General features: G+C 54.8%; 1 protein-coding gene across 2 annotated transcripts; it reads left to right on the forward strand.

Annotated features, from left to right (window-relative positions):
- The first annotated feature begins 6,469 nt into the window (after positions 1-6,469).
- Positions 6,470-24,295, forward strand: TBKBP1 (TBK1 binding protein 1). 2 transcript variants are annotated; one of them, XM_064271162.1, is made up of 10 exons: positions 6,470-6,497; positions 8,449-8,708; positions 9,117-9,239; positions 9,532-9,636; positions 10,886-11,069; positions 11,643-11,818; positions 12,040-12,101; positions 20,666-20,784; positions 20,997-21,715; positions 22,727-24,295. In XM_064271162.1, the coding sequence occupies exons 2-10, from the start codon at positions 8,484-8,486 to the stop codon at positions 22,853-22,855; spliced, it is 1,842 nt and encodes a 613-aa protein (XP_064127232.1). In that variant the 5' UTR covers positions 6,470-6,497; positions 8,449-8,483; the 3' UTR covers positions 22,856-24,295. The 2 variants fall into 2 exon arrangements, with proteins under 2 accessions (XP_064127232.1, XP_064127231.1); XM_064271161.1 differs by lacking the exon at positions 6,470-6,497 and having other exon boundaries at positions 6,775-8,708.
- The last annotated feature ends 1,979 nt before the right edge of the window (positions 24,296-26,274 follow it).

Here is a 26,274-nt window from a genome sequence, read left to right on the forward strand (position 1 = left end):
GCATTTTACATATAGTAATAAATGTAATCCTCATCAACACTATAGCAGAGGCACCATTTTAGTTGCGTTTTACAAATGAGAACTGAAGCACAGAGGAGCTAAGAACCTTTGCCCAAAGTCACACCAGCCAGCAAGCAGTGGCTGTTCCTGTAACCACTACAGTCTGTTTCATACCACTGTTGAATGCAGGTTAAGGATGAGCAGATGAGCCTCTGAGGCCGAACAGGTTTCAGTGGAGCTTCCAGACTAGAATGGACTAGGAAGAAAGGCCTGGCGATCCACTTCCAAAAACCAGTCAGCGAAAACTCTGGACCACAGGGGTCCGACCTGCGACGGGCCACGGGGACGGTGCAGGACCTGAGAGCATTTTTTTTTTAGGACCAGACAGCACTTTGATCTGTTGGGCATGGCGTTGCCACTAGCAACAACACAAGAAGATGAGGCTTTATTGTCAGGAGCTTATGGTTAGCAATCGGAAAGCCCTGATTAAGGGCATTTGGAATTCATTAGCAAAATCATTCTGTGTTAATTCTATAATAAGGTCCGCTGTTAACTTTTTAGCAACTGCCAAATTCTTAACTCTGTGAGGGGGTGACCTTTTCCCCAAAGTCAACTTTACCCCTACCTGGAGTGTAAACCATCTCCCTGCACTTTTGCGCCCTTTCCCCTCTGAACTGTGAAGCTTTCCGAAACCAGGGCTGCAGGAGGGGGTGGATGTTGGTGCCTGGTGGCCAGAAAGGCCACAGGGCTGCTGAGTAAGCTCCACATCTGAATTATCCTGGCTCTGTCAGCTGATCCTACAGCACAGCAGGCAGGAGGCCTGTGAAGCTGGAGCCTTTCTCTCTCCCAGGTGCTTGTAGGCCACAGGTTCCTGAGCTGAGCTGTCTTCAGTGTGAAATACACCTTGTCTGAAAGGAAAGTACATCTCAGCTGTGGCACCCGGCCTGAGCTCCGGGAAGTTAGTGCAGAGGGGCAGCCTGTCACCATCCTGAGGGAAGGAGAATTAAGAAGTGGCTCTGTGTGAATAAGCTCTCCAGAGCAATGAGCAATGCCTGCTCTTTTCTGAGCACTGCCCTTCAAAATATTTTATAGTCTTTTGATGTATGACCTTGGGCAAATTCTTCATCTTTACTGATCCTGAATTTCCTCATCTGTAAAACAGGGATCCCAATGCAAAATAAATACATAAAAAGTTCTTAGTACAGTGCCTAGCACCCTCACTAATTAATAACAACTGTTTATCCAGCACCAAAAAAAAGTTGGAATTGACTCGACGGCAACGGGTTCGTTTGGTTTTATTTACCTAGTATGTGGCAGGCACTGCTGAAATCCCTCGGGATATTAAAAAAAAAAAAAAAAAAAAACAAGAAAAACCCAGTGCTGTCCAGTGGATTCCAACTCATAGGGACCCTATACGACAGAGTAAAACTGCGCCATAGAGTTTCCAGGGCGAACCTGGCGGATTCGAACTGCTGACCCTTTGGTTAGCAGCCATTAACGCTTAAGCACTATGCCACTAGGGTTTCCCCTGGGGATACAGCAGTGAATTAAATGAAATCTCCTTCCCATGGAGTTCACATTCTAATGGATAGTACATAGGAAGTATTCCATAAGTCAGTATGATAATTTTTAAAATTCTGTTTGAAGGACAGCAGAAATGAACTGGTTTTGGAGAAACCGAAGCACAAACAGTGCTACTGTTTTCAGTCAAGAGTTATAAAACAACCAAAACAAAACACACTCTATTTGCACCTAAAACCCTGCTAATTCGATTAGAGGGTGTGCATTAGTTCCACAGGAATTTGAGGACTTGGCGAAGGAAGGAATCTTCCCCCACTGTTCTAAGCTCTGAGGTGATGGAAGGCCAGCAGCTGCAGTTGGAGTCTCAGGATGATTCCACAGTGAACTCTAATTCCCTAAGGTTTGGAACTGAGGGCTAAGGTGGCCCCCAGATCCTGCATTATCACATGTGTCTAATCAATTTCCCTGCCTGCCTGATTCTGTTTGAGTCATCTGGGTTTTATTTTGATTCGACCCCTTTACCGGCTTGCTAATGCCACCACCTAACTCTTTTCAGGCAAGAATGGGACAGGAAAGAAAGTCTTTCTGTAGAGTGAGTACTCTGAGTCGGAGACAGCCTCTCCCTGATGGTTTCCAAGGAGGAAACAAATACAGGGATGACTGGGGGCTGCTTTTGCACTGTCTCACCTACCAGTGACGCCAGAGGCAGGTCCTCTCTTACCATACCCTGCACACCCGGGGTGCAGTGGATTACTTAATATGACCCTTCTAGCCATAGTCTTTGTAACTTCCATCAAATGACTGGGTGGAACTACGCAAATGAGGTTCTCGTGGCCCACCAAGGGGATTGGATAGCTTGCTAATAATGTAAACAAGGTGCATGGTACCCTTGTAGGGGGTGAGACCATGCAAACAAGGTGTATTGAACCCTAATGAGGGGATTGGTCAGTTTTGCCATCCTACTAGGCTTAAAGAGAGACATGGAGACAGACAGCAGCAGTGATACAGAAGACAGCCAGAGACAGGGCACAGTAGTAGTAAGCAGGAGTAAAAGTGATAGCTACACGTGAAGGCAGGAACCAGGAGACAGGTGTGAGATGCCTGCAGTGGGGCTTGCCGACCCTCACAGCTGGGAGCTTTGTAACACTTGCCTGAGCAGGGCAGAGGCAAGGCCAAGAGGCTGGAGAAAGGCCTGCCTGTCAGCACAGCTTAGAAGCTGTCCTGATCGAAGCACTGTATCCTGAGTTGTTTCTGATCCTGAGTTGTATCTTGTTACTTCCCTAATAAACCCCATAATCATGAGTATTGTCTGAGAGTTCTGTGTGGCCACTGCAATGAATGATTGAACCCAGCAGAGATGTAGAGAGTGCCATGGGAGGGACAGCTGGTGTCAGAATTGGTAAAAAGGCTGGAGAGAAGAGGTATGTCTGATCTCTGCCTCATAGGAATTAGCCTCAAGCTGTTGATCTTGATTATCCTTCCCCCTTGTGAAGTTAGAGGAGGTCAGATGATGCTCCCACCACGCCATTTTTACAGGCCATTTAAAATGTTCTACGACATGCACCTGACCAGCTGTCCACCACATTCCCTTCTCTCCTTCTCCTACCTTAGCTCCTACCGGGCTTTCCCTTTCACCGTGCTCCTAGTTTTTTATAATTTTCAATCTCCACTATGATGAGCCCTGATAATATCATGGGCTCTGAGAAGGAATTCAGACCCATCTCCAGCTTTCTCAGATGAGGCAACAGGCCCAGAGTGGTGAAGGAACTAATTCAAATTCACACTGCTTCATTCATTTATTCATTCAACAAAGAATACTCCTTACCCTTTAAGATTTAGCTTAAATGTCACCTTATCAGAGAGCCCTTCCCTTACTACTCTATTTAAAGCTGATCCCACCACCCCTATTCTCCTCGGATAGCTGCCCCTTGTTGTTTACCTTTTATCACAATTTGTCGTTGTTTTATTCACCTTTTTTGTTTGGCCTGACTCCCCCTCTAGAATGTAATAAGCTCCATGGAAAAAGAGAGACAAGTCTGTCCTGTTCATCACTGTATCCCCAGCATCCAGCACATAATGGGTGTTCAAGAAATCTTTGCTGAAAAAATGTATAATGACCAGGCACCAAATAGGGCACTTGGGGATACGAAGCGGAAAGGGAAATAGTCCCTGCTCTCAGAACTGTCTATCTGGGTTGAGCAACAGAACTAGAAACAGGGAGAATACAATGAGATCAGGTTCTGTTGGAGGGAAGCCCATTTTAGGGGCATCCAAGCAAAGATGTCACTTCGATGACAAAGGTGTATCTCACCCAAGCTATGGTCTTTTCAGTCAACTCATATGCACGCAAAAGCTGGACAATGAAAAAGGAAGACAGAAGAATTGATGCATTCAAATTGTACTAGCAAAGAATACTGAATATACCCTGAACTGCCAGAAGAACAAACAAATCAGCCTTAGAAGAAATACAACCAGAGATGCAAGGATGGTCAGTTTTCAGCTCGCTTCATTTGGCCACATCATCAGGAAAGATCAATCGCTAGAAAACGACATCACGTTTGGTAGAGGGTCTGCGTAAATGAGGGAAACCCTCAATGAAATGGATTGATATAATAGTCCCAACAGTGAGCTCAAACATACCAACAATCATGAAGATGGTGCAAGACCAGGCAACGTTTCCTTCTGTTATAAGGTCGCCATGAGTCTAAGATGACTCAAAGGTAACTAACAATAGCACCAAAGTCGAGCCTAATCTCAGCTGGGTTGTGGCACCAACCACCAAAACCCAGGATTGAACCATTTGGCTGCCTCCTGCTGAGTGGCTCAACCAGGTATGAGCACCTCAGCAGCAGGGGCTGACAACTCATTCAGCCGAGTGTGCGCTCAGAGGGCATCTAGACCCGGTACCCTTTCTGGTGATGGACACCATGCTGTCGTGGCCATGGCTTCAACCAATCCGTTTCACAGGTCCAGTTCGACCAAGTCCACACTCATCGAGGGCCCTGAGATAACTTCACACCTTCTAGTTTAGCCTCTTTTGCCTGCTCTCCTGCTTCAGAAGAGAACTTATGGAGCAAGTGAGGAAGGTAACATCACTTGGGATTAGTGGGTAGGTCATCCTACGTGGCTCAGAGAAACTAGTGCCTTCCTGTTCTGGATTATAAAAGAGAGCAGGCGCTGGCAGGCAAGACTGAAAGGGAACCCAGCAGGAGAAGGAAGGAAGGAAGCCAGCGAAAATCCTCTTTGAAGAAAGAGTCTAAAGTTCCTGCTGGCTGTCCTGGGGCAAGCTCACCTCTCAGTCGAATTTTCTCCCCACAGTGGGGGATAGATGGCAGTTGCTCTTGCTTTTCTCAGCTCAGAGAGAAAGAAACCTTTTCTTCCCTCTTTCCCCTCAATCTCCCCAGAAACCAGAAAGATAAACTCAGGTGCCCAACAGCCTAAAACCCTCCTGGAGATGGGGTGAGTCACATCTAAATGCTGAGCCTACCAGAAGCAGAGGCCTAGGGAGGGAGGTGGGCAGACGGGCACTTGCTGCAGAGCACAAGTCCAGGGAGGCACCAGATGAGGCCCAGAATGACATTCCAAGACACCACAAATAAGAAAGGCACCTGACTGAGGCAGCTGGACAAGGGGGGGGGGGTGTTTCTGCTGACTCCTCACCACTATCAACATCTATTCAACTTGAAATGGGGGGGAGGGCTCAATTTAGAGATTGCCTGTGGGAGCTTATTACCTCACTAAGCCCCCCACCCCCACCAGAAGCTCTCTTCCTTGTCTATACCCTGAGTCCTGGGTTTGCTTGTCAGATAAAGAGGGGACTGTTTCTCTGGCCATCTCTCTGTTCCTTGAATATGCTTTTTAGCCAGAGACTTCCAGAATTTCCCCTGATCATTCCCAACCTGCACCCAGGCTGACCGGGTTTTTAATCCCTCAGGGAATAATCCAAAGGATTTCCTATCCACTACCATCTCCTGAGAGGTCAAGAGCACCTTTACTTCTGATCCCCATTCTTCACCCATAAGGTTGCCCTGGGACAGGAATCATCTCCCGCTTAACTCTGAAAGGTTAAGTAACTTGTCCAAGGTCACACAGTGGGAAAGTGGCAACACACACACACACACACAGAAACCTTTCATTTCCTACCCAGCACAGTTTGGCAGGTGCACAAATAATCTTTGTGGAAAGGGCGAAATTTGTTGTTTCTTCTTGTCACCGGCCCCCGTGGGTGCTTCTTTGTTAGGGGAGGGAGTTGTGTGTGAGAGGAAAGCTGTCTTTCTACGTGAACCTTTGACCTCCTTAGTTCACTCTCACTTCCGAAGTTACTGATTTAACTCTAATCTCTCCGACTGCACCCTAGATTCGGTATGTTTATCATCAGAGAGCAATGCCCCCCTCCCCCACCAGAGCAACAAAGAGTAGGTCGGTCTAATGTTTTCCTTCTTAAAAGAGCAAACGCCAAAAAAATCCAAATAAACAGCCCCATCACCACCCCCAAAATAAACAGCCCCAAACCAGAAAACCTAAGCACCACCTGCACTGTCCGCAGACGCTCCCCAACACACACCACGCCACCCTGCGTTTGGAAGCGTCCGGGAGGGGGAGCGGAGCGCGGGCCACGCCGCTCTGCAGGGAGCCGGGTGGGCGCCGGGCGCGCTGCCAGGTCGGGCCGCAGCCGCGGGGGCCGGCCGCCCCTCGCCACGTGGTGGTGGCAGCGGCAGGGTCCCGGGCGCCTTCCCAGCCGGAGCAACCGGGAGCAGCAGGGGAGGAGGAGGCGGCGGCGGCGGCGGCGGAGGAGGAGCGGGGCGGGCAGGAGGGAGGGGGGCTGGGGAGAGGTGGGGGGTGGGGAGAGACCCGGCGGCGGCGACAGGGCTAGGAGCGGAGCGCGGTGCCAGGGGGGTGGGGGCACCGGTGCCCGTCTGGGGAGGGAGCAGGCGGAGGGGGGAAGCTGCGATTACAAGCAGGAACCGGCAGCAGCTGTGAGTCCCCGGCTGGGGCTAGGGCGGGGGGAGGGAAGCGGCGCCCCGGGCCCGGCCCCTGAGGGTCGCGGGGTGGGCAGGAGGAGGGGGCGGGAGGTTGGCCAGCAGTTTGCCCAGGATGGCTGAGAAGGGAAGGGGCCAGTGGCGGCCAGCCGGCCGCAGTCCGCCCTTTCCCCCTCCTCCCCCGCTCCTCAGGCCGCACCGCCCACGGAGCCCCTTCCCTGGCCTGGGGCGGGTGGCCGGGGGCCCCGGCTCGGCCGGCAATGGGGGAGGGGGCTGCGTGGTCTCAGCCCCCGAGAGGGGAGGGGCGACAATTTCTGTCGGCCGAGCAGAAGGGGTTTAAAGGGCGGCTCTTAAAGGGGCCGCAGGAGGGGCCCTGGGTTGACTGTGGCACCCCCTCCCCGCCCGCCTTTCATCGCCCTCACCCGGAGTCGCCGGGCCAAGGGAAGCATGCGGAGGAAAGGAAACATTTGTTGGGGTGGCCCAAGGGACGAAGCCCCCGCAAGTGGGTCTGGGCCTGAGGTGGCGGGTACGGGGCTGGGGGGCAGGGTGTGGTGAGCGGTGACAGCGGAGTTGAGGGGGGAGGCGGTGGGCATGGGCACGGAAGGGTTAAAGGTGGAGCCAGCCCTACAAACAGGGGCACACACACTCCTTACTCGGATGGGGTCACACGCGTTTCCCTGGCACTTAGATGAGGCTGGGAGGGGGGTGCTGGGGCCTGGGCCTGAGCTCTTTTCACCCCGAGCACCTGCGGCCCAGCTTTGGGAGGTCGGGGACCCCTCTGTCTCAACTCACACCACACCGCTGAGCCCCCTCTTAAGCGCACACACGCTCCGGCTCGCGCACACACCTCGGACATTCCCATAGTGCCTCACGTGACACAGGGCCCGAACGTGCCCACCCTTCACACACGCTCACGCACGCATGCACAGACGCGCACACACACACAAACACACACACCCTCCGGCCACTTCCCCAACTCTGTCCCCCGACACCCCCTCAACCCTGAAAACGCGCTCATTGAGGCAGAGACTGTGACACACCTACACTCATTCACAGACACACTCCCCCCACACATGCCAACCACAGCCACACATTCATAAATAGGCCAGGAGAAGTACACACACACAAGCACCCCTTCGCCCACTCTTTGGGAGCCCTGAGTCATTCCTGCCCCCTCAGGGCTCCCCATTTCCCTGCATGCAGCCACCCAAGGATGGCCTTGGGAATTCTTTAGCTCCGTCCTGCACTAATACCCCTCCATAACACCCTTCTCCACATTTGTTCCCTCTCTCAGCCAAGGACTTCCTGTAGGTCCCAGGTCAGGGACAGGAGAGCCTGGATGGTTGCCACAGGCCCTTGCCAGTGGGGGAGGTGTTTCCTTTTCCTGAACTCTGAAATCCTGGAGGAGGAAGCTGGGAATTGGGCGGGGGCAGCGGCAGAGGATGTGCTGACTATAGGGGGCTGACCCTCAGAGCAGCACTGGGCCTGACCTGGGGAGAAGCTGGGGGTGCCAGAGGCCTGGGATGAGGAGCTGGGCAGAGAGGTATTTGGGGAAGCGAGGCCTGGGGCAAAGAAGGGGCTGAGGTAGGGAGCCAAGGGCAGGCTGAGGTCTGGTCCCCATGCCAGGACAACCACTCTGTCCCCTCCACAGACCTCCCTGGGCTCCGGAAGGAGCTCCTCCCTGCTGCAGGCCTGGCATATTTGTCTCTACTTGCAGACATTCCCTCATGCCCTCGTCTTCACCTGATCCCAGCCCCTTCCCCTAAAGTCAGCAGAGAAGATGGGGTTTAGTAGTCTGGGAAGGGGCTGTGGGAGTTTCCCCACTGAGCTCAGGGCAGAGAGCTTCCAGGCTGCATCTCAGATGGCTGCAGGGTCCTTCGGACTGGGATGATGGGTATTAGGGACAAGACCCAAGTGGCCCTCTCCACGGTTACTCCTGCTCTCCCAGGAGGCCCAGTGTGGGCCGTGGCCCAGGCTCTTACCATGGAGTCCATGTTTGAGGATGACATCAGCATCCTGACCCAGGAGGCCCTAGGGCCCAGTGAGGTGTGGCTGGACGGTCCTGGACATCCCTCGCTGGGGGGAGACATGTGCTCTGCCTCCCACTTTGCCCTCATCACGGCCTATGGAGACATCAAGGAGCGGCTGGGAGGCCTGGAGAGAGAGAACGCCACCCTCCGCCGCCGCCTCAAAGTCTACGAGGTCAAGGTAGAACCTGGAGATGAGGGGGGCCCGGTTGTGTGTGGGGCTGGTGGCGCGGCAGAAACTGGGGATCTGGCAGAGATTCCAGGGATCCAAGACGGGGGTTATGGTACAGACCCTCGTAAACTTGAGAATCACCCATAAGGACTGTGGCTGCTCTGAATGGGAACTCTAGAGAGCCCCAAGCCCATCAGGAAGGGCTCAGGAGGGATCCACTTTGGAAGGGCTGGACGTTGGGTCCAAAAAGGACCTGGTTGGTGGGAGACGCCTACAGGCCAATGGGAATTGGGATGTACAGGATCCCACTGGACAGTGGAGGGAGAAGCAGGTTGTGGAGCAGGGGTACCATGGTGGGGCTAAGGCCTGGGCAGGAGCAGGGAACCAGCCCTCCTGAGGCCCCTGCCCTGCTCGCAGTACCCGCTGATCAATGACTTTGGAGAGGAGCATGGCTTCTCTCTGTATGAAATCAAGGATGGCTCCCTGCTGGAGGTGGAGAAGGTCAGTCTGCAGGAACGGCTCAACCAGTTCCAGCATGAGGTGAGTCCTTTATGAGGTGAGCCCTTCATGAGGTGAGCCCTTTGAGTCCCATCTCCCTGAGCTCCTTGTGCCAATCTGTTTCTGATACCCCTCCCCACAGCCTCTGATCTTCTGCCCCCTTGATTGGATGACCATGGTCCTTCCTAGAACCAGCTGCAGCTCCTCCTGCCCTTCCACCCCTCCATGGGGCGCTGGAAGTGGGGGCAGGGAGGCACAGGGAGCCCCCAGTCCCTAAGTCAGGGATGGGCCTGACTCTGTGGTGTACACCCCATCCCTTCTGGGCCCCATCCAGTTGCAGAAGAATAAGGAGCAGGAAGAACAGCTCGGGGAGATGATCCAGGCTTACGAGAAACTCTGTGTGGAGAAGAATGATCTGGAGACGGAGCTGGGAGAGATGGTGAGGCCCAGGGAGCTGGGGTGCCTGAGGGTGTATACCTGGTTGTGTGTGTTTCCGTGTAGTTCTGTGTGTCAGCATCCCAACTCTGTGGTAATTGTGTGTGACCCTATGTGTGTGCTTATAGTGTGCACCCTGCTTGTGTTCGTGTGTGTCTATGAGTACCCATCTGGCCTTGTGAGTGAGACTGTGTGTGTCATCCAGGCTGTGGGTGACTCTACATCTTGGCTGTGCAGTGACCAGATATGATGTGTGTGTGGCACGCTGGCCTTGTGAGTGACCTTGTGGAACGCAGAGGTGAACAGGAGTGTCTGTGACTACCAAGACGGCATGTGTGTGATTCTGAGTTGGGGCGTGGCCATGCGTGTGAGCAGGTCAGCAGGCGCTAGAATCAGGAGACACGATTCCCTGATAACTCCTAGCTGTGACCTTGTTCAAGTCACTTAGCCTCTGTTCCTACCTCTGAAAAGTGGAGCAAAGATAACAGCCTTGCTGAGCTGTCATGAGCAGATGGGGCGTTTGTGTGAAAACGCTTTGCCTTAATAATAATAACCAATTGTCGTGGAGTTACTCCAGCTCACGGCAGCCCCATGTGTGTCAGAGTAGACCTGTGCTCCGTAGGGTTTCCAGGGGTTGATTTTTTTGGAAGTAGATCGCCAGACTTTTCTTCTGAGGCACCTGTGGGTGGACTTGAACCTCCAACCTTTTGGTTAGCAGCCAAGTGAGTTAACTGTTTGTACCACCCAGGGACTTAATACAGTATAATTAACACTTATACGGCACTTAGTATGTGCCAGGTACCGTTCTTATCTCTTTTAATTCTCTAATGACCCTAAGAGGTAAGTATGGTGATATTGTTATCCCCATTTTATAGATGTAGATGAAGCCCAGTTAAGTCACAATATGCAAATGTACGTTATTCTGCTCCTGCCCTTTTATCACTGAGGGGGTGGTGGTGTCTGGACAGGGGCTGAATGTTCTTATGAGTGCCCCTGTGTGTTAATGACAAGGAAGTGGCAGTACCCCTGACCTTGCAAGCTGCAACAGCCAGAAACGTCTGCACTGTGGTTGCTGGGAGGAGAGACCATGCACTCATGGCCACTTGGAGAGTGGGGTTGGGGTGTGTGACCTGAGGGTCTCTGCTCTAGTTTTGGGGGTGATGACTATCCATACTTGAGGAGGTCCTAGGTTTGGGGAGCCCAGAGGGGTGCCCTGGCCCTGTGCAGACCCCCACCCCTCTGTCTTCTTTCAGCGGGCCCTGGTAGAGACCCACCTGCAGCAGATCTGTGGTTTGGAGCAGCAGCTACAGCAACAGCAAGGCCTCCAGGACACAGCCTTCCCCAGCCTGAGCCCTCCGCCACAGGCCCCTGCCCTGCCCTGTCCTGATCTGGACTTGCACTACCTGGCACTGAGAGGGGGACCCGGCCTGAGTCACGGTGAGATCTCGGAGACCCTTGATTTCCCTATCCCCTGTTCTCTGATCCTAACCCCCATTGCAACACCATGGGACACCTCCTGCTTTTCTTATTGATATGTCACACCCCACTCTAATATTTTCAGTTTCTCCCATAATCACTGTGCTCCCTACCTACTAACTGTTCCCCCACCTTTTTCACTATTGTCCCAATTTCTCCCACTGACATCCCCCTTGTCACGCCTGCATTCCTGATCAATCCCTGGCTACCCCAATGCAACTCCTGTATTCACCGGCAGAGGGCGCCCTCACCCAGACCCCTGCCGGTAATAAGTTGCCTTCCTAGAGGCCCCTGAGGATGCTGTAGGCTTGAGTGTCCAGGGAAGCCTTGGAGAGTCTATCTTATTTTTTTCACCTGTAATATTAGAAAAAGCAGCTCAGCCCATCCTTCCTCACTGTCTTACTGGCCATCTCTCTTGGATCCGTCAAGCTGCAATCCTCACCTGTTTCACTTTGTGCTGATCTGGGAGTAGGTGGGAGGTGCCCAGCAGCTGGACAGCTGGACCCAGCCTCACATTGTCCCCTCCCCTGGCAGTGGGCTGGCCGGGCCCCTCGCCGAGCGTGAGCGAGCTGGAGCGGCAGCGGCTAGAAGAAGCTCTGGAGGCTGCCCAGGGAGAGGCTCGGGGCGCTCAGCTCCGGGAGGAGCAGCTTCAGGCGGAGTGTGAGCGGCTCCAGGGAGAGCTGAAGCAGCTGCAAGAGACCCGGGCCCAGGTAACTGCCAGGGGGGCTCTGGATTCCGGCGCTCTGCTCTGGCACTCACAGAACACTGTGGACCTCTGGGGGGCTGCAGGAAACAACCTTCAGAGGCCACTTGGTCCAACCCCCTGCCTCTGTGGAGTACTCTGCCTTCTTCCCTGAGTACAGACAATGGCAGAGAAGGGGCATCCAGGCTAGGGTGAGGTTGGAGCCTGACTTCTCAATCTCCCCCTTAGGACTTGGCTTCCAACCAGTCGGAGCGGGACATGGCGTGGGTGAAAAGAGTTGGGGATGATCAGTAAGTTGCATCTGTAATTCCTCTCCCTCTTAACCTCTTCACGTCTGGGGATGGCACATCTCAGTCCCCCTTTGGTTTGCTTTCCTCCTTCCGTGTTGTTTGGGTGGCCTCTCTTCCCAGCCCTCGGGGTGTGGTGTTTGGGTTGGGTCTGTGCCTGTGCAGTCTCCATAGGAAGGAGGTAAGGCTCTGGGAGTGATAAGGTTCTAGACGGTTCCCTTTACTTTCTTCTGGGACATCTTCTAGAGGTGCTAGGGTTTGAGAGAGATTTACTTAACTGCTTTGCTGCTATGTTCTGTGTCCCCTGGTGAGTTTTTGGGCCTCTCTGGGGCCCCATTTTCTGTATCAGTAACCGGGCCAAGCCAGTTGGGTAAACTGTTCCTTCCCTGGTGAGGATGGAGGAGGTGGTCTGTTTTAGGAGCTGCTTTGCCTCCTTATCTCAGGAGAGAGAAGACCGAGTCTCAGAGAAGGGGAAGGGCTTCCTTGGGCTTACACAGCAGTGGGGTGGGAAATTAGAACGTCCCCTTCTGGGGTGTCCCCTTAGAATCCTACCAGGAAAGAGGGGCAGCAGGAAGTAGGAATGGAGCCGTGCCGGTGGGGAGCCTAATGCCAGGGGCCTCTGGGGGAGCGCTGGGCAGCAAGGAAGGGGGTAAGTGGCAACCTGCAGCAGTGGAGCCTCATGCCTGTCACATCCGCACCCAAACTCATCCTCTCCCACTTTCTAAGAAATAGAGCTCAACCCTCCTTCTGCCTAAGTCCTCTTCCCCCAAGATGAGGCTTGTGGCGTAGACTCCCTACTTTCATTGGAGGGGAGACTGAAGCCCAGAGAGGGATAGGAACTAACCCTTCATCACACAGATACCTAGCTACAGGACCACAAGGGTCCTGTCTTCCAGCAGGCTTCCAACTCATCTTCCTCCCAGCTTCTGGCCAACTGGGGAGACCCCTTGCCTTCCTCTCCACTCTGGGGTGAGGGGTTGGGTGGAGCTGTGATAGCTGGGGGGTGAGAACCCAGTTTGTGAGACTGGTGGGTGGGGCCCATCGGTTAGGCTGCTAGTGGGGAGGTACAGGGGACCTCTACAGAAAGAGTCCAACCTAGCTTGTGGCTGGGGTGCTGAGCCCATTCTAGCCCATGTGCCCAGACCTGGAACACATACGTACACTTTCTAGAATCCTAGCTCCCCCAGAAATCACATTGTAGTGCTTTCGATGGGTCACTGAGTCCAAACTCTTTTATAAGACCAGCACCGAAGGCTCCCCCAGTTGTCTGAAGTCCAGGGAGGACTGTTTAGGCAGGGCTGGAATCTGAACATCAGGCTTCAAATCCCTGGGGCCCTCCCTGGCATGCTGAATGGCTTTGCTGAGTGGTTTCACCTCTCTGGACCCCAGATTTCCCTCGTGGGCCTAGGCGTTGCTGAGAGATGTGAGAGGAAGATGATGTGGATATTGGTGGGTGATCAGAGATGGGGTGTCCGATCCCAAAGGGCCAAGGCTGTGTGTGAAGTGAGTGAGAGAACCCTTCCCACGGAGGTGCTCTTTTGGAGGCTGTGTCATCCACGCTGCTTATTCGGCCAGAACAGCCCTTTTTCTTCTCACCCCAAGGAACCTGTCCTACCCTGGTCCCTTTGACCACAGGGAGCTGGGCTCTGCTTGGGGGCTGGCCTGAACCAGTCCTGCTGGAGGTGACCTCCCAGCTCCTCCAGTCCTTCCCTGTGGTTCAGACTCTGTCTCAGGGCCTCCTGGGTCTCCGTGCATGGAGCCAGCTGGGCCTTGCCTGCCCAGCCTCACGCCTTTTCCAGCTAAGGATCTTAGGACAGCCCCAGCTTGGCAAGAGTTAATTTGCAGAGGAAGTCCTCACTCCCCCGGTAGTTTTATTTTCTTATAAACTCAGCTCCTTTTGGTAATAGGCTGCGTCCCGAGTGCTCCCTCCGTGGTCCTCCCACTTGAGGCCTCAGTCACCTTCTCAATTCCTTTCTCCCACCATCCCCTCCTCTTCCTTCGACTTCAGCCTGACCCTCCAGGCTAGTGGGTATTTAACATGTGGGCTTTTCAGGAGCGTGGTGCCCTGGGACTGGGTTATCCAGGAGGGGCTGTTAATCAGGATGAAGAGGGCCCAGGGGATGCAAAGGCTGAAGAGGGGGACCCAGAAATTCCTGAGTCTAGCCTACTCCTGTGTGGCAATCTTCTCCATTTGGAAAGACGCTCACCCAGGCTCAGTTTGGACACCTCCCAGGCAGCCAGTTTTATCATGGGGGTTCTGGTTGGTACAATACCCTCCCTTATATGGATTTGGATCCTGCCTCTATTAATTCACCTCCATGGACCCTATCCCAGGCCCAAGGGGGCAGGCCTGGAAGGCAGCCCCAGCCCCAAGGTTTCCCAGTCCCTCCCGTCCAAGCCCCGGCCACAAGATCTGGTCATCCACGGCCCTCTGAACATGGCATCTGACCTCAGGGTAAGATTTCTCAGCACCTGGTGGCCAGTGCCTAAGGGTCAAATTGCCCCAGAGGAAAAGCCACTGGGGTTATCCAAGGTCCAAGCGTGGTGATGATGGAGCTGCCGGGAGTGGGGACCACTTTGCTCCTTAGGGTGAACAGGGGGGCTCCTGGCCGAAGTGGAACGTGCAGAACCCATGGCCCCCTCTACTCTGAACGCAGCTCAAAAGCACAAAGGTCCTGAGCCAGGTCTTTCTGAAGGTGTGGCCAGTGCTAAGGGTGGAGGGGACACTGTGGAGAGGGGGCTCCTTGAGTCAGGTGAGGGCTCTGAGGGAAATGAGGGCTCAGTGGGGGAGGGGGCTCAACAGAGAAGGGGTCGGTGAGAGGACAGGGGCTCAGTCCGGGTGACTAGGGGAAAGCGCTAAGCTTTTCTTTTTTCCCAACACGGGGGGCTCGGTGTTGCAGCCTGGGCCCTTTTCCGCCCACCCCCCACACCCCTCTCTCCGCCCACAAGCCTCTGCGTGGGCTGCGGTTAGTGGTGGGGGAGAAGTGTGAACTCGGAGAGAGAGGATGGAAACTCTGCACGGAGGTCAAGGGCAGTGTGGGGTAGGTCAGGACGGAAGTCGGAGACCCCCGTATGCCCTGAACTTAGCCTCATGCCCCAGAACCTGTGGGTCTAGGGCCTCCCCCTTCACGCTTCTCACCCTCTCTACTTCCTTTATTTCAAACCTTCTTCAGCCAGGGCACCCTGTGCTCACAGGAATTAACCCCTCAGCACTTGTAGCCTTGGGGGGCTCTCAGGTGGGAAGGGGTTCTGAAGCTGGGGGTCCACATGCTCCCACTAATTTGGTCTGAGGGATGGTGCGCTTTTGAACCCAGCCTTTGACCCTTTCCCTGCCAGGCAGGCAGAGAGCAGCTTTTTCCCATGTTCTCTCCCTCCATGGGAAACTCCACATTCCCCCCTTCATTCTTGAACCAGTCATTGAGCTGGCTTTGCAAAAGTATCAAAACTGGTTTCCCCCTTTCTCCACCCGTCTCCTAGGCACCCCCTGATTCTTTGTCCCCAGACACTATGCGAGGCAATTTCCATACAAAGTCTCATTAAATTCTCACAAAAAGACGTGCTGTAGGTATTTGTCCCCCTTTTACAGATGAGCAAACTGAGGTGCAGAGAAGTTAAGTCATCTGTTTAAGTGCAAATACCAAGCAAGTCCGGAGCAGCCAGGGTGATGACACCTCTGGCATTATTTCTGGTTCAGGTTCTTCTCCAGGTAAAACCAAAACCAAACCAGTTGCTGTTGAGTCGATTTTGACTCATGACAAACCCATGTGTCACAGAGTAGAATTGCGCTCCATATGGTTTTCAAGGGTGTGACCTTTCAGAATCGGTTGTCAGGCCTTTCTGCTGAGACCCCTCTGGATGGGTTCGAGCCACCAACCCTTTCAGTACCTCTGCGGTGTGTTTCTGGTTCAGGTTCCCCTCCACGTAGGAGGCCCCATATAGGCATGACCACATGATTTGTTGGCCAAACAAGGACACTTTTGAAAGTGAAAGGGGCACTATTAATAATTAGCTGGGACAGCTAGTTTGAATCGGGACAGTCTGGAGTAAAGTGGGATGGATGGTCACCCTCTTGAATGGGGACTCTGGTTTCTAGCCTCGCTGTGAGCTACTGAATTCAGCTGCATCTGGGGAGACTTTCTAGATGCAGCAAACATCTGGCTGTGCTAGGGGCATGGTGGGGGTGCCATGAAGAGCCGGGCTCTGGGGACCGCAAGTCATAGCTGGTCGAGGCGGGTGAAGGGGCTCAAGGCGCCTGAAAGGAAGTGGTAGAGCGCTGGGTTGTTGCAATGCGACTTCCTCCTCCCCCCGCTTGGCCCGCAACCTCAAGTCCGCTCCACGGCCGGGTGCCTGTGGTCCCCTCCCTAAGGGTCGGGCGGGAAGACTGACAGTGGGTGTGCCTGTGGGTGGTGGAAAGTTTGGTTCCTAGATTCCCCGAAAGGGGTGAGGTAGCTGGGGGCAGCTACAGGCAAGGATGAAAAGACTGGGAATGCTGGATTTCTGTCTCCCTCTTAATTCTGAATCAGACTGCAGCTCTGACCACATGACTAGCTCTAATCCTGACCCCAGTCTTGACCCTAACACTAACTGCATCCTGAATTCTAACCTTATCCCTAACCTGACCCCAACTCAGTCCACAGTCCTGATTGCAAATGAACCATCAACTTCAGCCCTATTCTAATTCCAGCTTTATCCTGACCTCAAGCCCATCGCTAGTTTCGATCATGATCCAGCTCTAGCCTGGATCCCGACCCTACCACATCCTCATGCTGTCCCAGTACAGCACGAGGCACCCAGTAAACTTCCCAGGGGAAGACGTGGCACATAGAAGCCAACGTGTCTCACAGCTGGTTTGGGGGCAGAAAGAGGCTTTCTACAGAGGAGGACACTTGGGTCTCTAACCTCTCTGATCTGAGTTGCTTTATCAATAACAGGGAAGAGTCTTGTTTCTTTGCTTCAGAACAGATGCCAGATGAGTTTTTGAGATCCCTGAGTTATTCATGGAAAGAATGAATGAAAGACTAAGTCAATGAAGGGTGGAAAGATCTGCAGCTGAGGGTGCCCTCCTTCCTGCCAGCTCTGCCATTTCCACTCTGGCTCCTCTGAAGTTGTCAGCTCGGCAGACTGAGGCGCCAAGAGCATGTGTTTGAATCCCTGCTCTGTGCCACCGCCACTCTGTGACCTAGAGCCAGCCTCTTTATCTGACCTCCCACTTCCATGTATGTCTAGCACCTTCTTGTCCCCTCCCAGGGCAGGGGTGATGATTCTCAGGGCTCCCAGGCTACTTCCAAGGTCCCCAGTCTCCTCTTCCTCACTGTCTTTCTCTTCTGCTGCCTTCCCACCTGTCCACTCCCCTTTTCTAGATTTTTTTGGGAGGCAGGACACGTAGTGGTTAGTAGCCCGAACTTTGGAGTCTGAGAGGCCGAAGCTCCTGCCCTAGCAATTCCACTAGTACAAGACTTTATGACTACGGTCAGGTTATTTAACCTCTGTAAGCCTGTTTTCTCATCTGTAAAATGGAGTTAATAATAGTGTCAACGTTGTAGGGTTGTTGTGAAGATTAAGTAAAGTTCTTAGCACAGTGCCTGGCCCGTGACAAGCACTCATACAGATTAGCTATGAGTCTTTTCTCCTTGAGTCCTTCTCAGGTTCTGAAAGACTCAGGACTTTTCTCCATAATTTAAGCAGTAAAGAAGCACCCCAGCGCAGTCATCTGCCATTCATCTGACCCATCCTTCCCAAACAGTCATGATGGTGGAAAATAGCACTCAGGTGTGGGCCAGGAAGCCAGGAAATGGAGTGTGTATTTAAGTGCACGTGTGCCATTCTTTGTTGTGTTGTGAAGTTGAGATTTTTTTCCACTGAATTGGCAGTGTTTTCTAATGTGAGTCATTCAGGTTGTTAGCATAATCAACAACCCAGCCAGTGTACCTCGAGGTGGGGACAGATGGCCTGATGGGGGGGAGGTCCTAAAGGGCCAGGGGTGTCAGGAGGAGGTCAGGTCCCAACACCTTGCCCAGAGTGTCGGAGGTCTTTGTGAGGGTTGCCTGGGGCTCTGGGAGGACAGTAGCCCAGGCATCTGAGCCAGAGCTGGGAGAGGGGGTTAGGCATTCTGGGATAGGGGCTTCTTCCTTCCATTTCTTGCTGCCATGTCTGTTTTACTGTGAGGAAGGTGCCAGGAGCTGGGCGGTAGAAACTGAGGTAGCTCCTGACAAGGGAGGAAGGCAAGCAAGGGAGAGTGGGGGCCTGACAACTGAGTGTGGCAGGTGAGATCTCCCTCTCTGGGGGGGGGGGTGAAGGTGACGACCTGTATCTGTCACCTGAGATACAGCAGTGAAGGTAGATGGGGAGAAAAACTGTGGCTGTCTATACAGAGGAGGACACTCTGTCAGTGCCCTGCCCAGAGTCCCTTCTCACACCCATCCCTCAGGGGAAAGCCCTCAGTCTGCTGGAGGAGACATAGTTCCTGCCCTCAGGTTGCCCTCAGTCTGAGGGGGAAGCAGGAGCATTCCCTTGAGAAGCCCCTAGTTTGACGTGGGACACACCTTCCAATCTGATGGGTGAGAAGGCATTTCTTCCTGTGAACCCATGAGATGAGCTGGGTGGTGGGGGAGACACAGGGCGCATTTAACAAATTTAAGGGCTGAGATGTGGTGGGAACGAGGGCCACAGGATTCCTGGAAGGCTCCTTCCTCTCTGTCCATCCCGGTCAACCATCAGATGGGCAGTGAGAACTCCCTCTCTAAGAAGTAGGCTTGTCCCCCAGAGTCTCCGTCTGTTCGCAATAATTTTTCTTTGGCCCAAGTGGGTTAAAAATAATCTGTAAGGGGCAGTTGTCTCTTCCCACCCCTAGCCCTGCCCCAGGGTTAGTTAGAGAGAGCCCACTAGTGAGCAGAGAGCAGCAGGGAGCTCAGTCGTCGTCTGCCCGCTCCACCTCGGCTTTTCCTGAGCTCTGAAGCCCTAACCTCACGACTTCCCCTCCTCTCCTCTGGGGTCAGACAGGCAGACAGACACACAGACAGACACAGTCACTCTCACACCTTTCCTCACAGTCGTACTGGCCTCCTACACCTCCCTTCACTTCCTTCCATCCACATATATCCTGTCTTATATGTCCCTTACATGGGAATGGGCACAGGGCCTTCAGGATCTGGAGAACTCCAGCTCTCCTCCCTGACCTCTTTGCCCTGTTCGTGGCCCTACAGCTCCTGGACAAGGGGGGTGTCCCTTGTGAGGGGATCCATCTGGGGTGGCTGCCTGCCACTTCCCTCCAACTCCAAGTCCCACAAAGTTCTGGAGTCCCTTCTGAAGTTAATGAGGTGGGGGAGATCCAAGGAAACCAAAACACCACCTTCAGGGACATGCCAGGTTGTGTTGAAGGTCAGGAAGGGGTCCCTGGGGGTGTGCAGGCCAGGGTGGGAGGGAGGGGAGGGGCAGGGCTGAGAGTGACAACTTTCAGTGAATTGTTCTGGGTTCAAAGTGACCCGAAGAGAAAAGGCAGTGCTCGGGGAGGTCCCTTGTGAACTCAGAGTCTATTCCAGCTCTGTAAGGGTGGGTGTCCAGGACACCTAGAGAGGAAGAAAGGGAAGAAGAAAGAAAAATGGATGGGGAATTTCAATCAATTATCTGCTTACTGAACATCTACTGGGTATCAGTCCCTGAACAACGTGTGCTGGGAATACAAATACAATGGTATAATCCCTGTCACCAGGGAGCTCCTAGTAAAGTTCCAGAACAAGGCAGCTCAACCTGAGTGGCGCCCCCTAAAGGTGTGCAGTGTGCACAGCAGCTGTTAACAGAGATCTCAATGTAAGGCATTCTCTGGAGTTATATAACTGCAGGGAGCTCCTGGGAGATACCAGGCTGAAAAGAGCTCAGAAGTAGCATTGAGGTGGAAGCAAGAGCTGTGGACCTGGAATCAGGCAGAGTTGGGTTCAAGTTTATCCACTGGGGCCTCTGCCCACCCAGGAAATCATGTCTTCCTTTATGCATTGGGGCTCCTCATGGGCTATGCAACAGTGGTTCCCAGCCTCTTCAAAGGTGAGGGCTCTCTTCACAGACCCCCTCCTCCCACCCTACCGATGGTGCTTATACTTTTAGTGGGTGCTGTTTGAGAAAACTCACATTGATGAAGAAAAGAAAAAATGAAAGCTACTGTCAACTCAGTAAAGCTTTCTGGTTAATTTGTGTTTTATTTATCACCACAGCTTCTTCACAGATTAGAAAAACATTCACAAATACCCATATTGAGATGTGTTCACTCCACAGCAATGCTTGGTGAACACTGGGGTTCAGGAACCCCTTGGAATCACTGTACTCCTCATCCCTGGCCCATAGGCTGGGAGCCCCATGGAAGGTTCTCTGGAGGAGAGGGAGGCTCCCTGGAAGAGGTGACATTTGAGGTGGACTTTAAAGTCTGAGAGGATTTCTGCCCAGGAGTGGTGGGGATGGGCCAGATGCAGGGGCAGAGCCCATTTACCTTTTCCTCTTCCTCACTCCCTGCCCTCCGACCTCAGGGTCAGGCAGGCTGGGGTGAAGCCCTGACCTTGAGGCACTGGGATGTCTCTCAGGGTGAATTTGGCGCTGGCCTACACCGAGCTGACAGAAGAGCTGGGCCGGCTTCGGGAGTTGAGTTCCCTGCAAGGGAGGATCTTGAGGACACTGTTGCAGGAACAGACCCGGAGTGGCGGTGAGCTGGGAGCAGGGCAGGGAGAGGCCCGACCTGGACGGGGGAGGGAAGGGGGTAGCTATGGCAACCCTCCACGATCCTGAGCGACTTCCTTTCCTGTTGCCAGGTCCTTTTACACTCCTGTTGGGAGGGGAGTGGGTAGGTGAGCCACTGGCTCCCCAGGCGCTGATGTCTCTCCACACCTTTGCCCCCCATCCTGTTTTCTCTTCCAGGTCAGAGGCACTCGCCGCTATCGCAGCGCCCCTCCCCGGCCCCCCAGTGTCCCTCCCCATCCCCACCTAACCGAGCGGCGCCCCCGTGCCAGTCCCCAGCCCCCCAGCGCCGCTCGCCCGTGCCCCCGTGCCCCTCGCCCCAGCAGCGCCGGTCGCCCGCCTCGCCCTCCTGCCCGTCGCCCGTTTCGCAGCGCCGCTCCCCGGTGCCTCCGCCGTGCCAGTCCCCTAGCCCGCAGCGCCGCTCCCCGGTGCCCCCCGCCTGCCCGGCCCCGCAGCCGCGGCCCCCGCCGCCCCCGCCGCCCGGGGAGAGGACGCTGGCCGAACGGGCCTATGCCAAGCCGCCCAGCCACCACGTGAAGGCGGGCTTCCAGGGCCGGCGCAGCTACTCCGAGATGGCGGAGGGCGCGGGCTACGCGGGCGCCTCCTCGCCCTGGCTGCAGGCCGAGGCGGCCACGCTTCCCAAGCCCCGGGCCTACGGCGGCGAGCTCTACGGCCCCGGCCGGCCCCTCAGCCCGCGGCGCGCCTTCGAGGGCATCCGACTGCGCTTCGAGAAGCAGCCGTCGGAGGAGGAGGAGTGGGCTGTGCCCGCCAGCCCACCCAGCCCGGAGGGGGGCACTATCCGCTGCGCCTCTTTCTGTGCCGGTTTCCCCATCCCGGAGTCGCCGGCTGCCACCGCCTATGCCCACGCTGAGCACGCGCAGTCCTGGCCGTCCATCAACGTGAGTGGGGCGCCCACGCCTTTCTCGGGCCCCAGCACCTTTAGATAGAGACCAGGGAACCCTGTCCTCCGTTTGGGAACCCGCCCCTCTTGGTTGTCGACGCCATTCAAACCTGAGGGCCAGGGCTGCCTCTCCTTCCACCTGCCCTCCTTGGTTTTCTGGGGCATAGCAGATTTATCTTCACCTCTCTCCTTTGGTCTCTTATTGGCATGAATTGGGGCCTGCACCGTGAAGAATTCTGTTCAGTGCACGGGCTTCAGAGTGACAGTCCTGACTTTGATTCCCCACTCCACCACTTACTAGCTGTGGGGCCTTGACCAAGTTAATTGTCCTCTCATCTGCAAAAAAAAGGCAACAATTATATTATCTAATTAGGGGATTCTTAAGAGGGAGACAGTGAGCCTAAAGCCCTCTGGGGCAGTGCCTGCCTCATAATACACATTGGCTATTATGTTAATGGTGCTGATGAGAATGACCACTACAGCTCTTGGGCTGACACAGAGACAGGCCTGCTTCTCGCGCTTCCTCCAGCGGGCCTCAGAGCATCTGCCGCTGTCTGTCCTGGAAGACATCCCTATGCCAGGGCTCCATCATTTCACTGAAATAATGAATTTCTTGAATGTTGGAGCCACCTTTGCCACCTGGAAGGACCAAAATATATTCCAAAACCAGACAGAAAATTATTTTTGGATTGTGCATTGTTTGGAATTATCCATAGCTTTGAGTTATCTGGGAGCTGTGTCTTAGTCACTCCTAGGGGCATGTCTGAGTCCTGGCTTCCCTCATGACCTCAGTGCTCTCTCATAGACACCTCCCGGGCCCTATGCTGCCATTAGGGGAGTGGCGGCTAGGCTGGGGGGAGGTGTGAGGGGGCTTTGCTGAGAAAGGGTGTCCAGACCCCTTCGGCGTGCTGCAGCCCTCCCTGCCCTGGGACTCCGGAAAGGGAGGCTAGGATGTGGGGACTGTGAGTGGGGGCCAGGAACCATAAATGACTCCCCTCTCTCCCCACAGCTGCTGATGGAGACGGTGGGCTCTGACATCCGCAGCTGCCCCCTCTGCCAGCTGGGTTTCCCTGTCGGGTACCCGGATGATGCCCTCATCAAACACATTGACTCCCACTTGGAGAACAGCAAGATCTAGGGCACCTCCCTCACCCACTGGCTGTTCTTCCACCCTCTCCCCTCACTCCCAGACACTCACTAACTTTGAATGCTGCATGAATATCGCCGGGGGAGGGGCCTACCCCTTGCGACCCCCAGATACCTCCACTAGCTATGAGTCAACAACCTGTGTGCAGTCTTCCCTGGCCCAGGCACCACTCAGCTCTGGCTCTTCCTGGGAGGGCAGCAGAGGCTCTCCCCAACTCTCTGGCTTCTGCTTGGGAGGTGGGGATCCAGGCTGGGACTAGGAAGGGCATACCCCTCCCAGGCCTCTTCCTCTGCCTTTCTGTTCTCAAACAGGGTTGGATCCAAGAAGGTCTCTAGTGTTTGGGCTTGAGGGAGGGGGAGAGTGTCAGAGGCCTCCAGGAGCTCCCCAGCCCATCCCCAGATGCCCATCTTTCCTAGGCTGTGCTGTCCTGGGAGTGCCACCTCTGGGGGTCCCAAAGCCTGCCCTGCACACTGATGCCAGTTCCTCCTTCCTGTGGTCAGCTCGGGGTCATGGTGTGGGCCCCCCTGGGGGGGAGGGGCATCTTGTTTCTTGCCATTCCCTGCAGGACAGCCCTGTTCTCCTCCTCTGCCCACCCTGGGGAATAGGAGGGTGGCAGAGGACAGGGAGGACCCTGGAGGACAGGGAAGACCCAGCCTAAAGAGGCTGCCCTGGGGATCGGGGAGGGGGGGTCCTTGCACCATGACCCTCAGGCCAGGGTACTGCCAATGCCAGCTGCCCAGGCCCAGGCCCTCCTCCTGGAGCCCCGCACTGAGGCCCAGATTGGCAAGGCAGATGCTCCCGTCCACCCTCATTGGAGCCCCTGACACCACAGGTGCCCTGGAGCCCAGGTGTGACTCAGCATCTGTTAGCTGGGTGGATGTCATCAGCCCCTGCCTCCCAGGCCAGAGCCTGAGACTGGGCCCAGGGTGCTGTGGAGATCAACTTCTAAAGAGCTAACCCCATTCCACACCCCACCGACCCACATTCCCTCTGTGAAATCTACCTCAGAGTCGTACCCCTCAGAAGGACGGGTAAGCAGGAGGTCAGGAGGTCCCCAGGGCTGAGGTGGGGCGCTTCCTCCAGTGAGAGCCTGCTGCCCCCACAAAGAATCCAATCCCCTCCACTGCCAGCCCTTCCCAGGTCTCAGCCCCGGGCAGGTGGCAGTGGACACTACTGTCAGTGCATGTCCCGTTCTGATCCAACTCTTCCAGTCCCCCCCACTCCTCACACCCTTCCTCTGCTCTTCAGTGCGGGGGGGGGAAGGGGTGTGTCGGTGGAGAACGGACCAAGGACTCCAGAGACACATGTCATTGTACCCTGAGTGCTCCCCCAGGGAGCGGAAATGGGAAGGGGGACTGGAGAGGGGAGGCAGGGGCCCCTGTGCTTTCTGAACAAGTTGAAAGTCCAAATAAAACTTACCTGTTCCATCTGCGCTCGGTCTGCCCCTTCTGTGGCTGGGGTGGGGCTAGAACCCTTCGAAGCAGGAGGGCTTGGAAACTAACTCAAGGAACCCAACCATGGAAGGGTGGGCGTTTGGCAAGTAGGGGATGCATGGTCACCCACACTTGAAGGTGATTCTGGGGGTGTGTGCCACAGATGGCACATGACATGGAGTTTATTTAGAACAGATAAGGGCAGCAGAGGATGTCCTCATGACAAAGCAGGCACCCAGCCCTGAGCAGGTGCTGGGGGCCCCTACATGTTCCCTCCCAGCAGGTCTGGCAGGTGGAGGTCCTGAAGCCTTGGGGGTTCAGCATTAGGAAAAGCTATTTATTCATCAAATGATTTCTGCATGCCAGGAACCAGGCAGGGGCCTTGAACAGGAAGAACATCCGTGTTCCATGTCCTCATGGGATTGCAAGCAGGGGAGGGGTTGGGCTCCTGGCTCAGTAGCTGTCTGTAAAGTCCACAGTCTGTGAGGTCAGAGCTGGGTCATGACCCCCTGACTTTTGCCCACGTTCTCTGCCTTCAGAAGAGCCTGAGCTACTTATTCATCAACTCTGGGTGCCTTTCATTTCCTCGTGGCCCTTTTTTGCCAAGGGTTCACTTAAAAACAGAAAGGGGGGAAAACTTCTCTTTGAAGGCCAGAGGTTCAGCTCTAGACCCAGACACCCTTCTCCAGTCATTGTCAAGGTCCAGACCCCCATAGTGGGATTTCCTAGCCTCCTCTGCTCCTCTTTGGAAGGTAACAACTGCAGCTGCCCTCCAGTGCATCCAACCTGGAGTCCACGTGCTGCCAAGTCCCAAGTGCCAGAAGAGGTGGAAACAGCTGTCCCTGTGTGACACGGTTTCACAAGCCATTGGAAAGAAGGTTCTGGAACCTCTGGAGCATGGTACTCAGTGCCCCCTGGTGCTCTCCCACCTTAATCAACTTAATCAAGGCAGCATCCAGGTTTCTGGATCTGGGGCCCCTTTTTGTATCTCTGGAAGTACTTGCTAGAAGGCCATGAATGAGTTAGGGGTGATACAAAGACACAAGACAAAGAGAAGTCCTGAAAAGGGGCAAATGATGACCCAGGAGTGGGCCTGCACAGAAGCAGGGGGTGACCCAGGTAAACACTCTGATCCATGAGCATGTCTGAAAGTGAGAGGGAACCTGGCTATCCTGAAGCCTGGCCACTGCCCTGTCACTAGGGTGAAGGGGGAATGCAGGGACATAGGGTGCAGATTCTGGCAGCTTGTCGCCTTGATTTTTGAGGACCTGAAAAATGGCTCAGGTGCAGGATGGAAAGTTGCTGGGGGCTGGGAGAGAAAGTGGGGAGGGAAGAGAAAGCTAGTGTGCCCCCAGCCCAGGTCCTCGGAGCTGCTGCCTTCCATCCAATGCCTTCTCAAAAGGAGAGGACAGGGTGGTGGGGAGCTGAAGGGGGGCTGGGAGCCCGCCAAGTCTCATGCTTCTCTATGCCAATCCCTCTCCTTCCTTTCTCAGGCAGGACTGTGATCAGACGTAAAGGCACTTGCTACTCATTGCTCATGGGAGATGATGGTGGGGGGAGAGGGCACCAGAGGCTGAGGAGTGTGGGGCAAAGGGGTCTACATCTCTAGGCTCCTGGAAAGATGGGGAGGGAAGGGATATCTTTGGCAGAAGTGAGGTAGAGGAAACACCTTTGTGAAGGCTGGAGAAGACACACTTGGGGGTCCCAGAGCCAGACCTGGGTGTGGAGAGAGGGGGATGACTTCACAGAGATGGAGCCATCCAGGTTTATCTCCACACGCCAAATCAAAGGCCAGCATCCAACATTCTCTCCAGCTCTGGCTCCTCTGCCCTTAGTCTCTCCTTCAACTGCTGGGTGCCCCTGGGTTCTCCTTGCCCCATCCTAGGGGGCCCTGCAGCCCTGCCCCTCTCCTCCAGGGTTTCCTCAGCCAGAGCTACCAGGGCATGGAGACCCCTGCCCCTCTCCTGGGTCCCCTTG

Source organism: Loxodonta africana, chromosome 18 (assembly GCF_030014295.1).
Source record: "Loxodonta africana isolate mLoxAfr1 chromosome 18, mLoxAfr1.hap2, whole genome shotgun sequence".
NCBI lineage: Eukaryota > Metazoa > Chordata > Mammalia > Proboscidea > Elephantidae > Loxodonta > Loxodonta africana.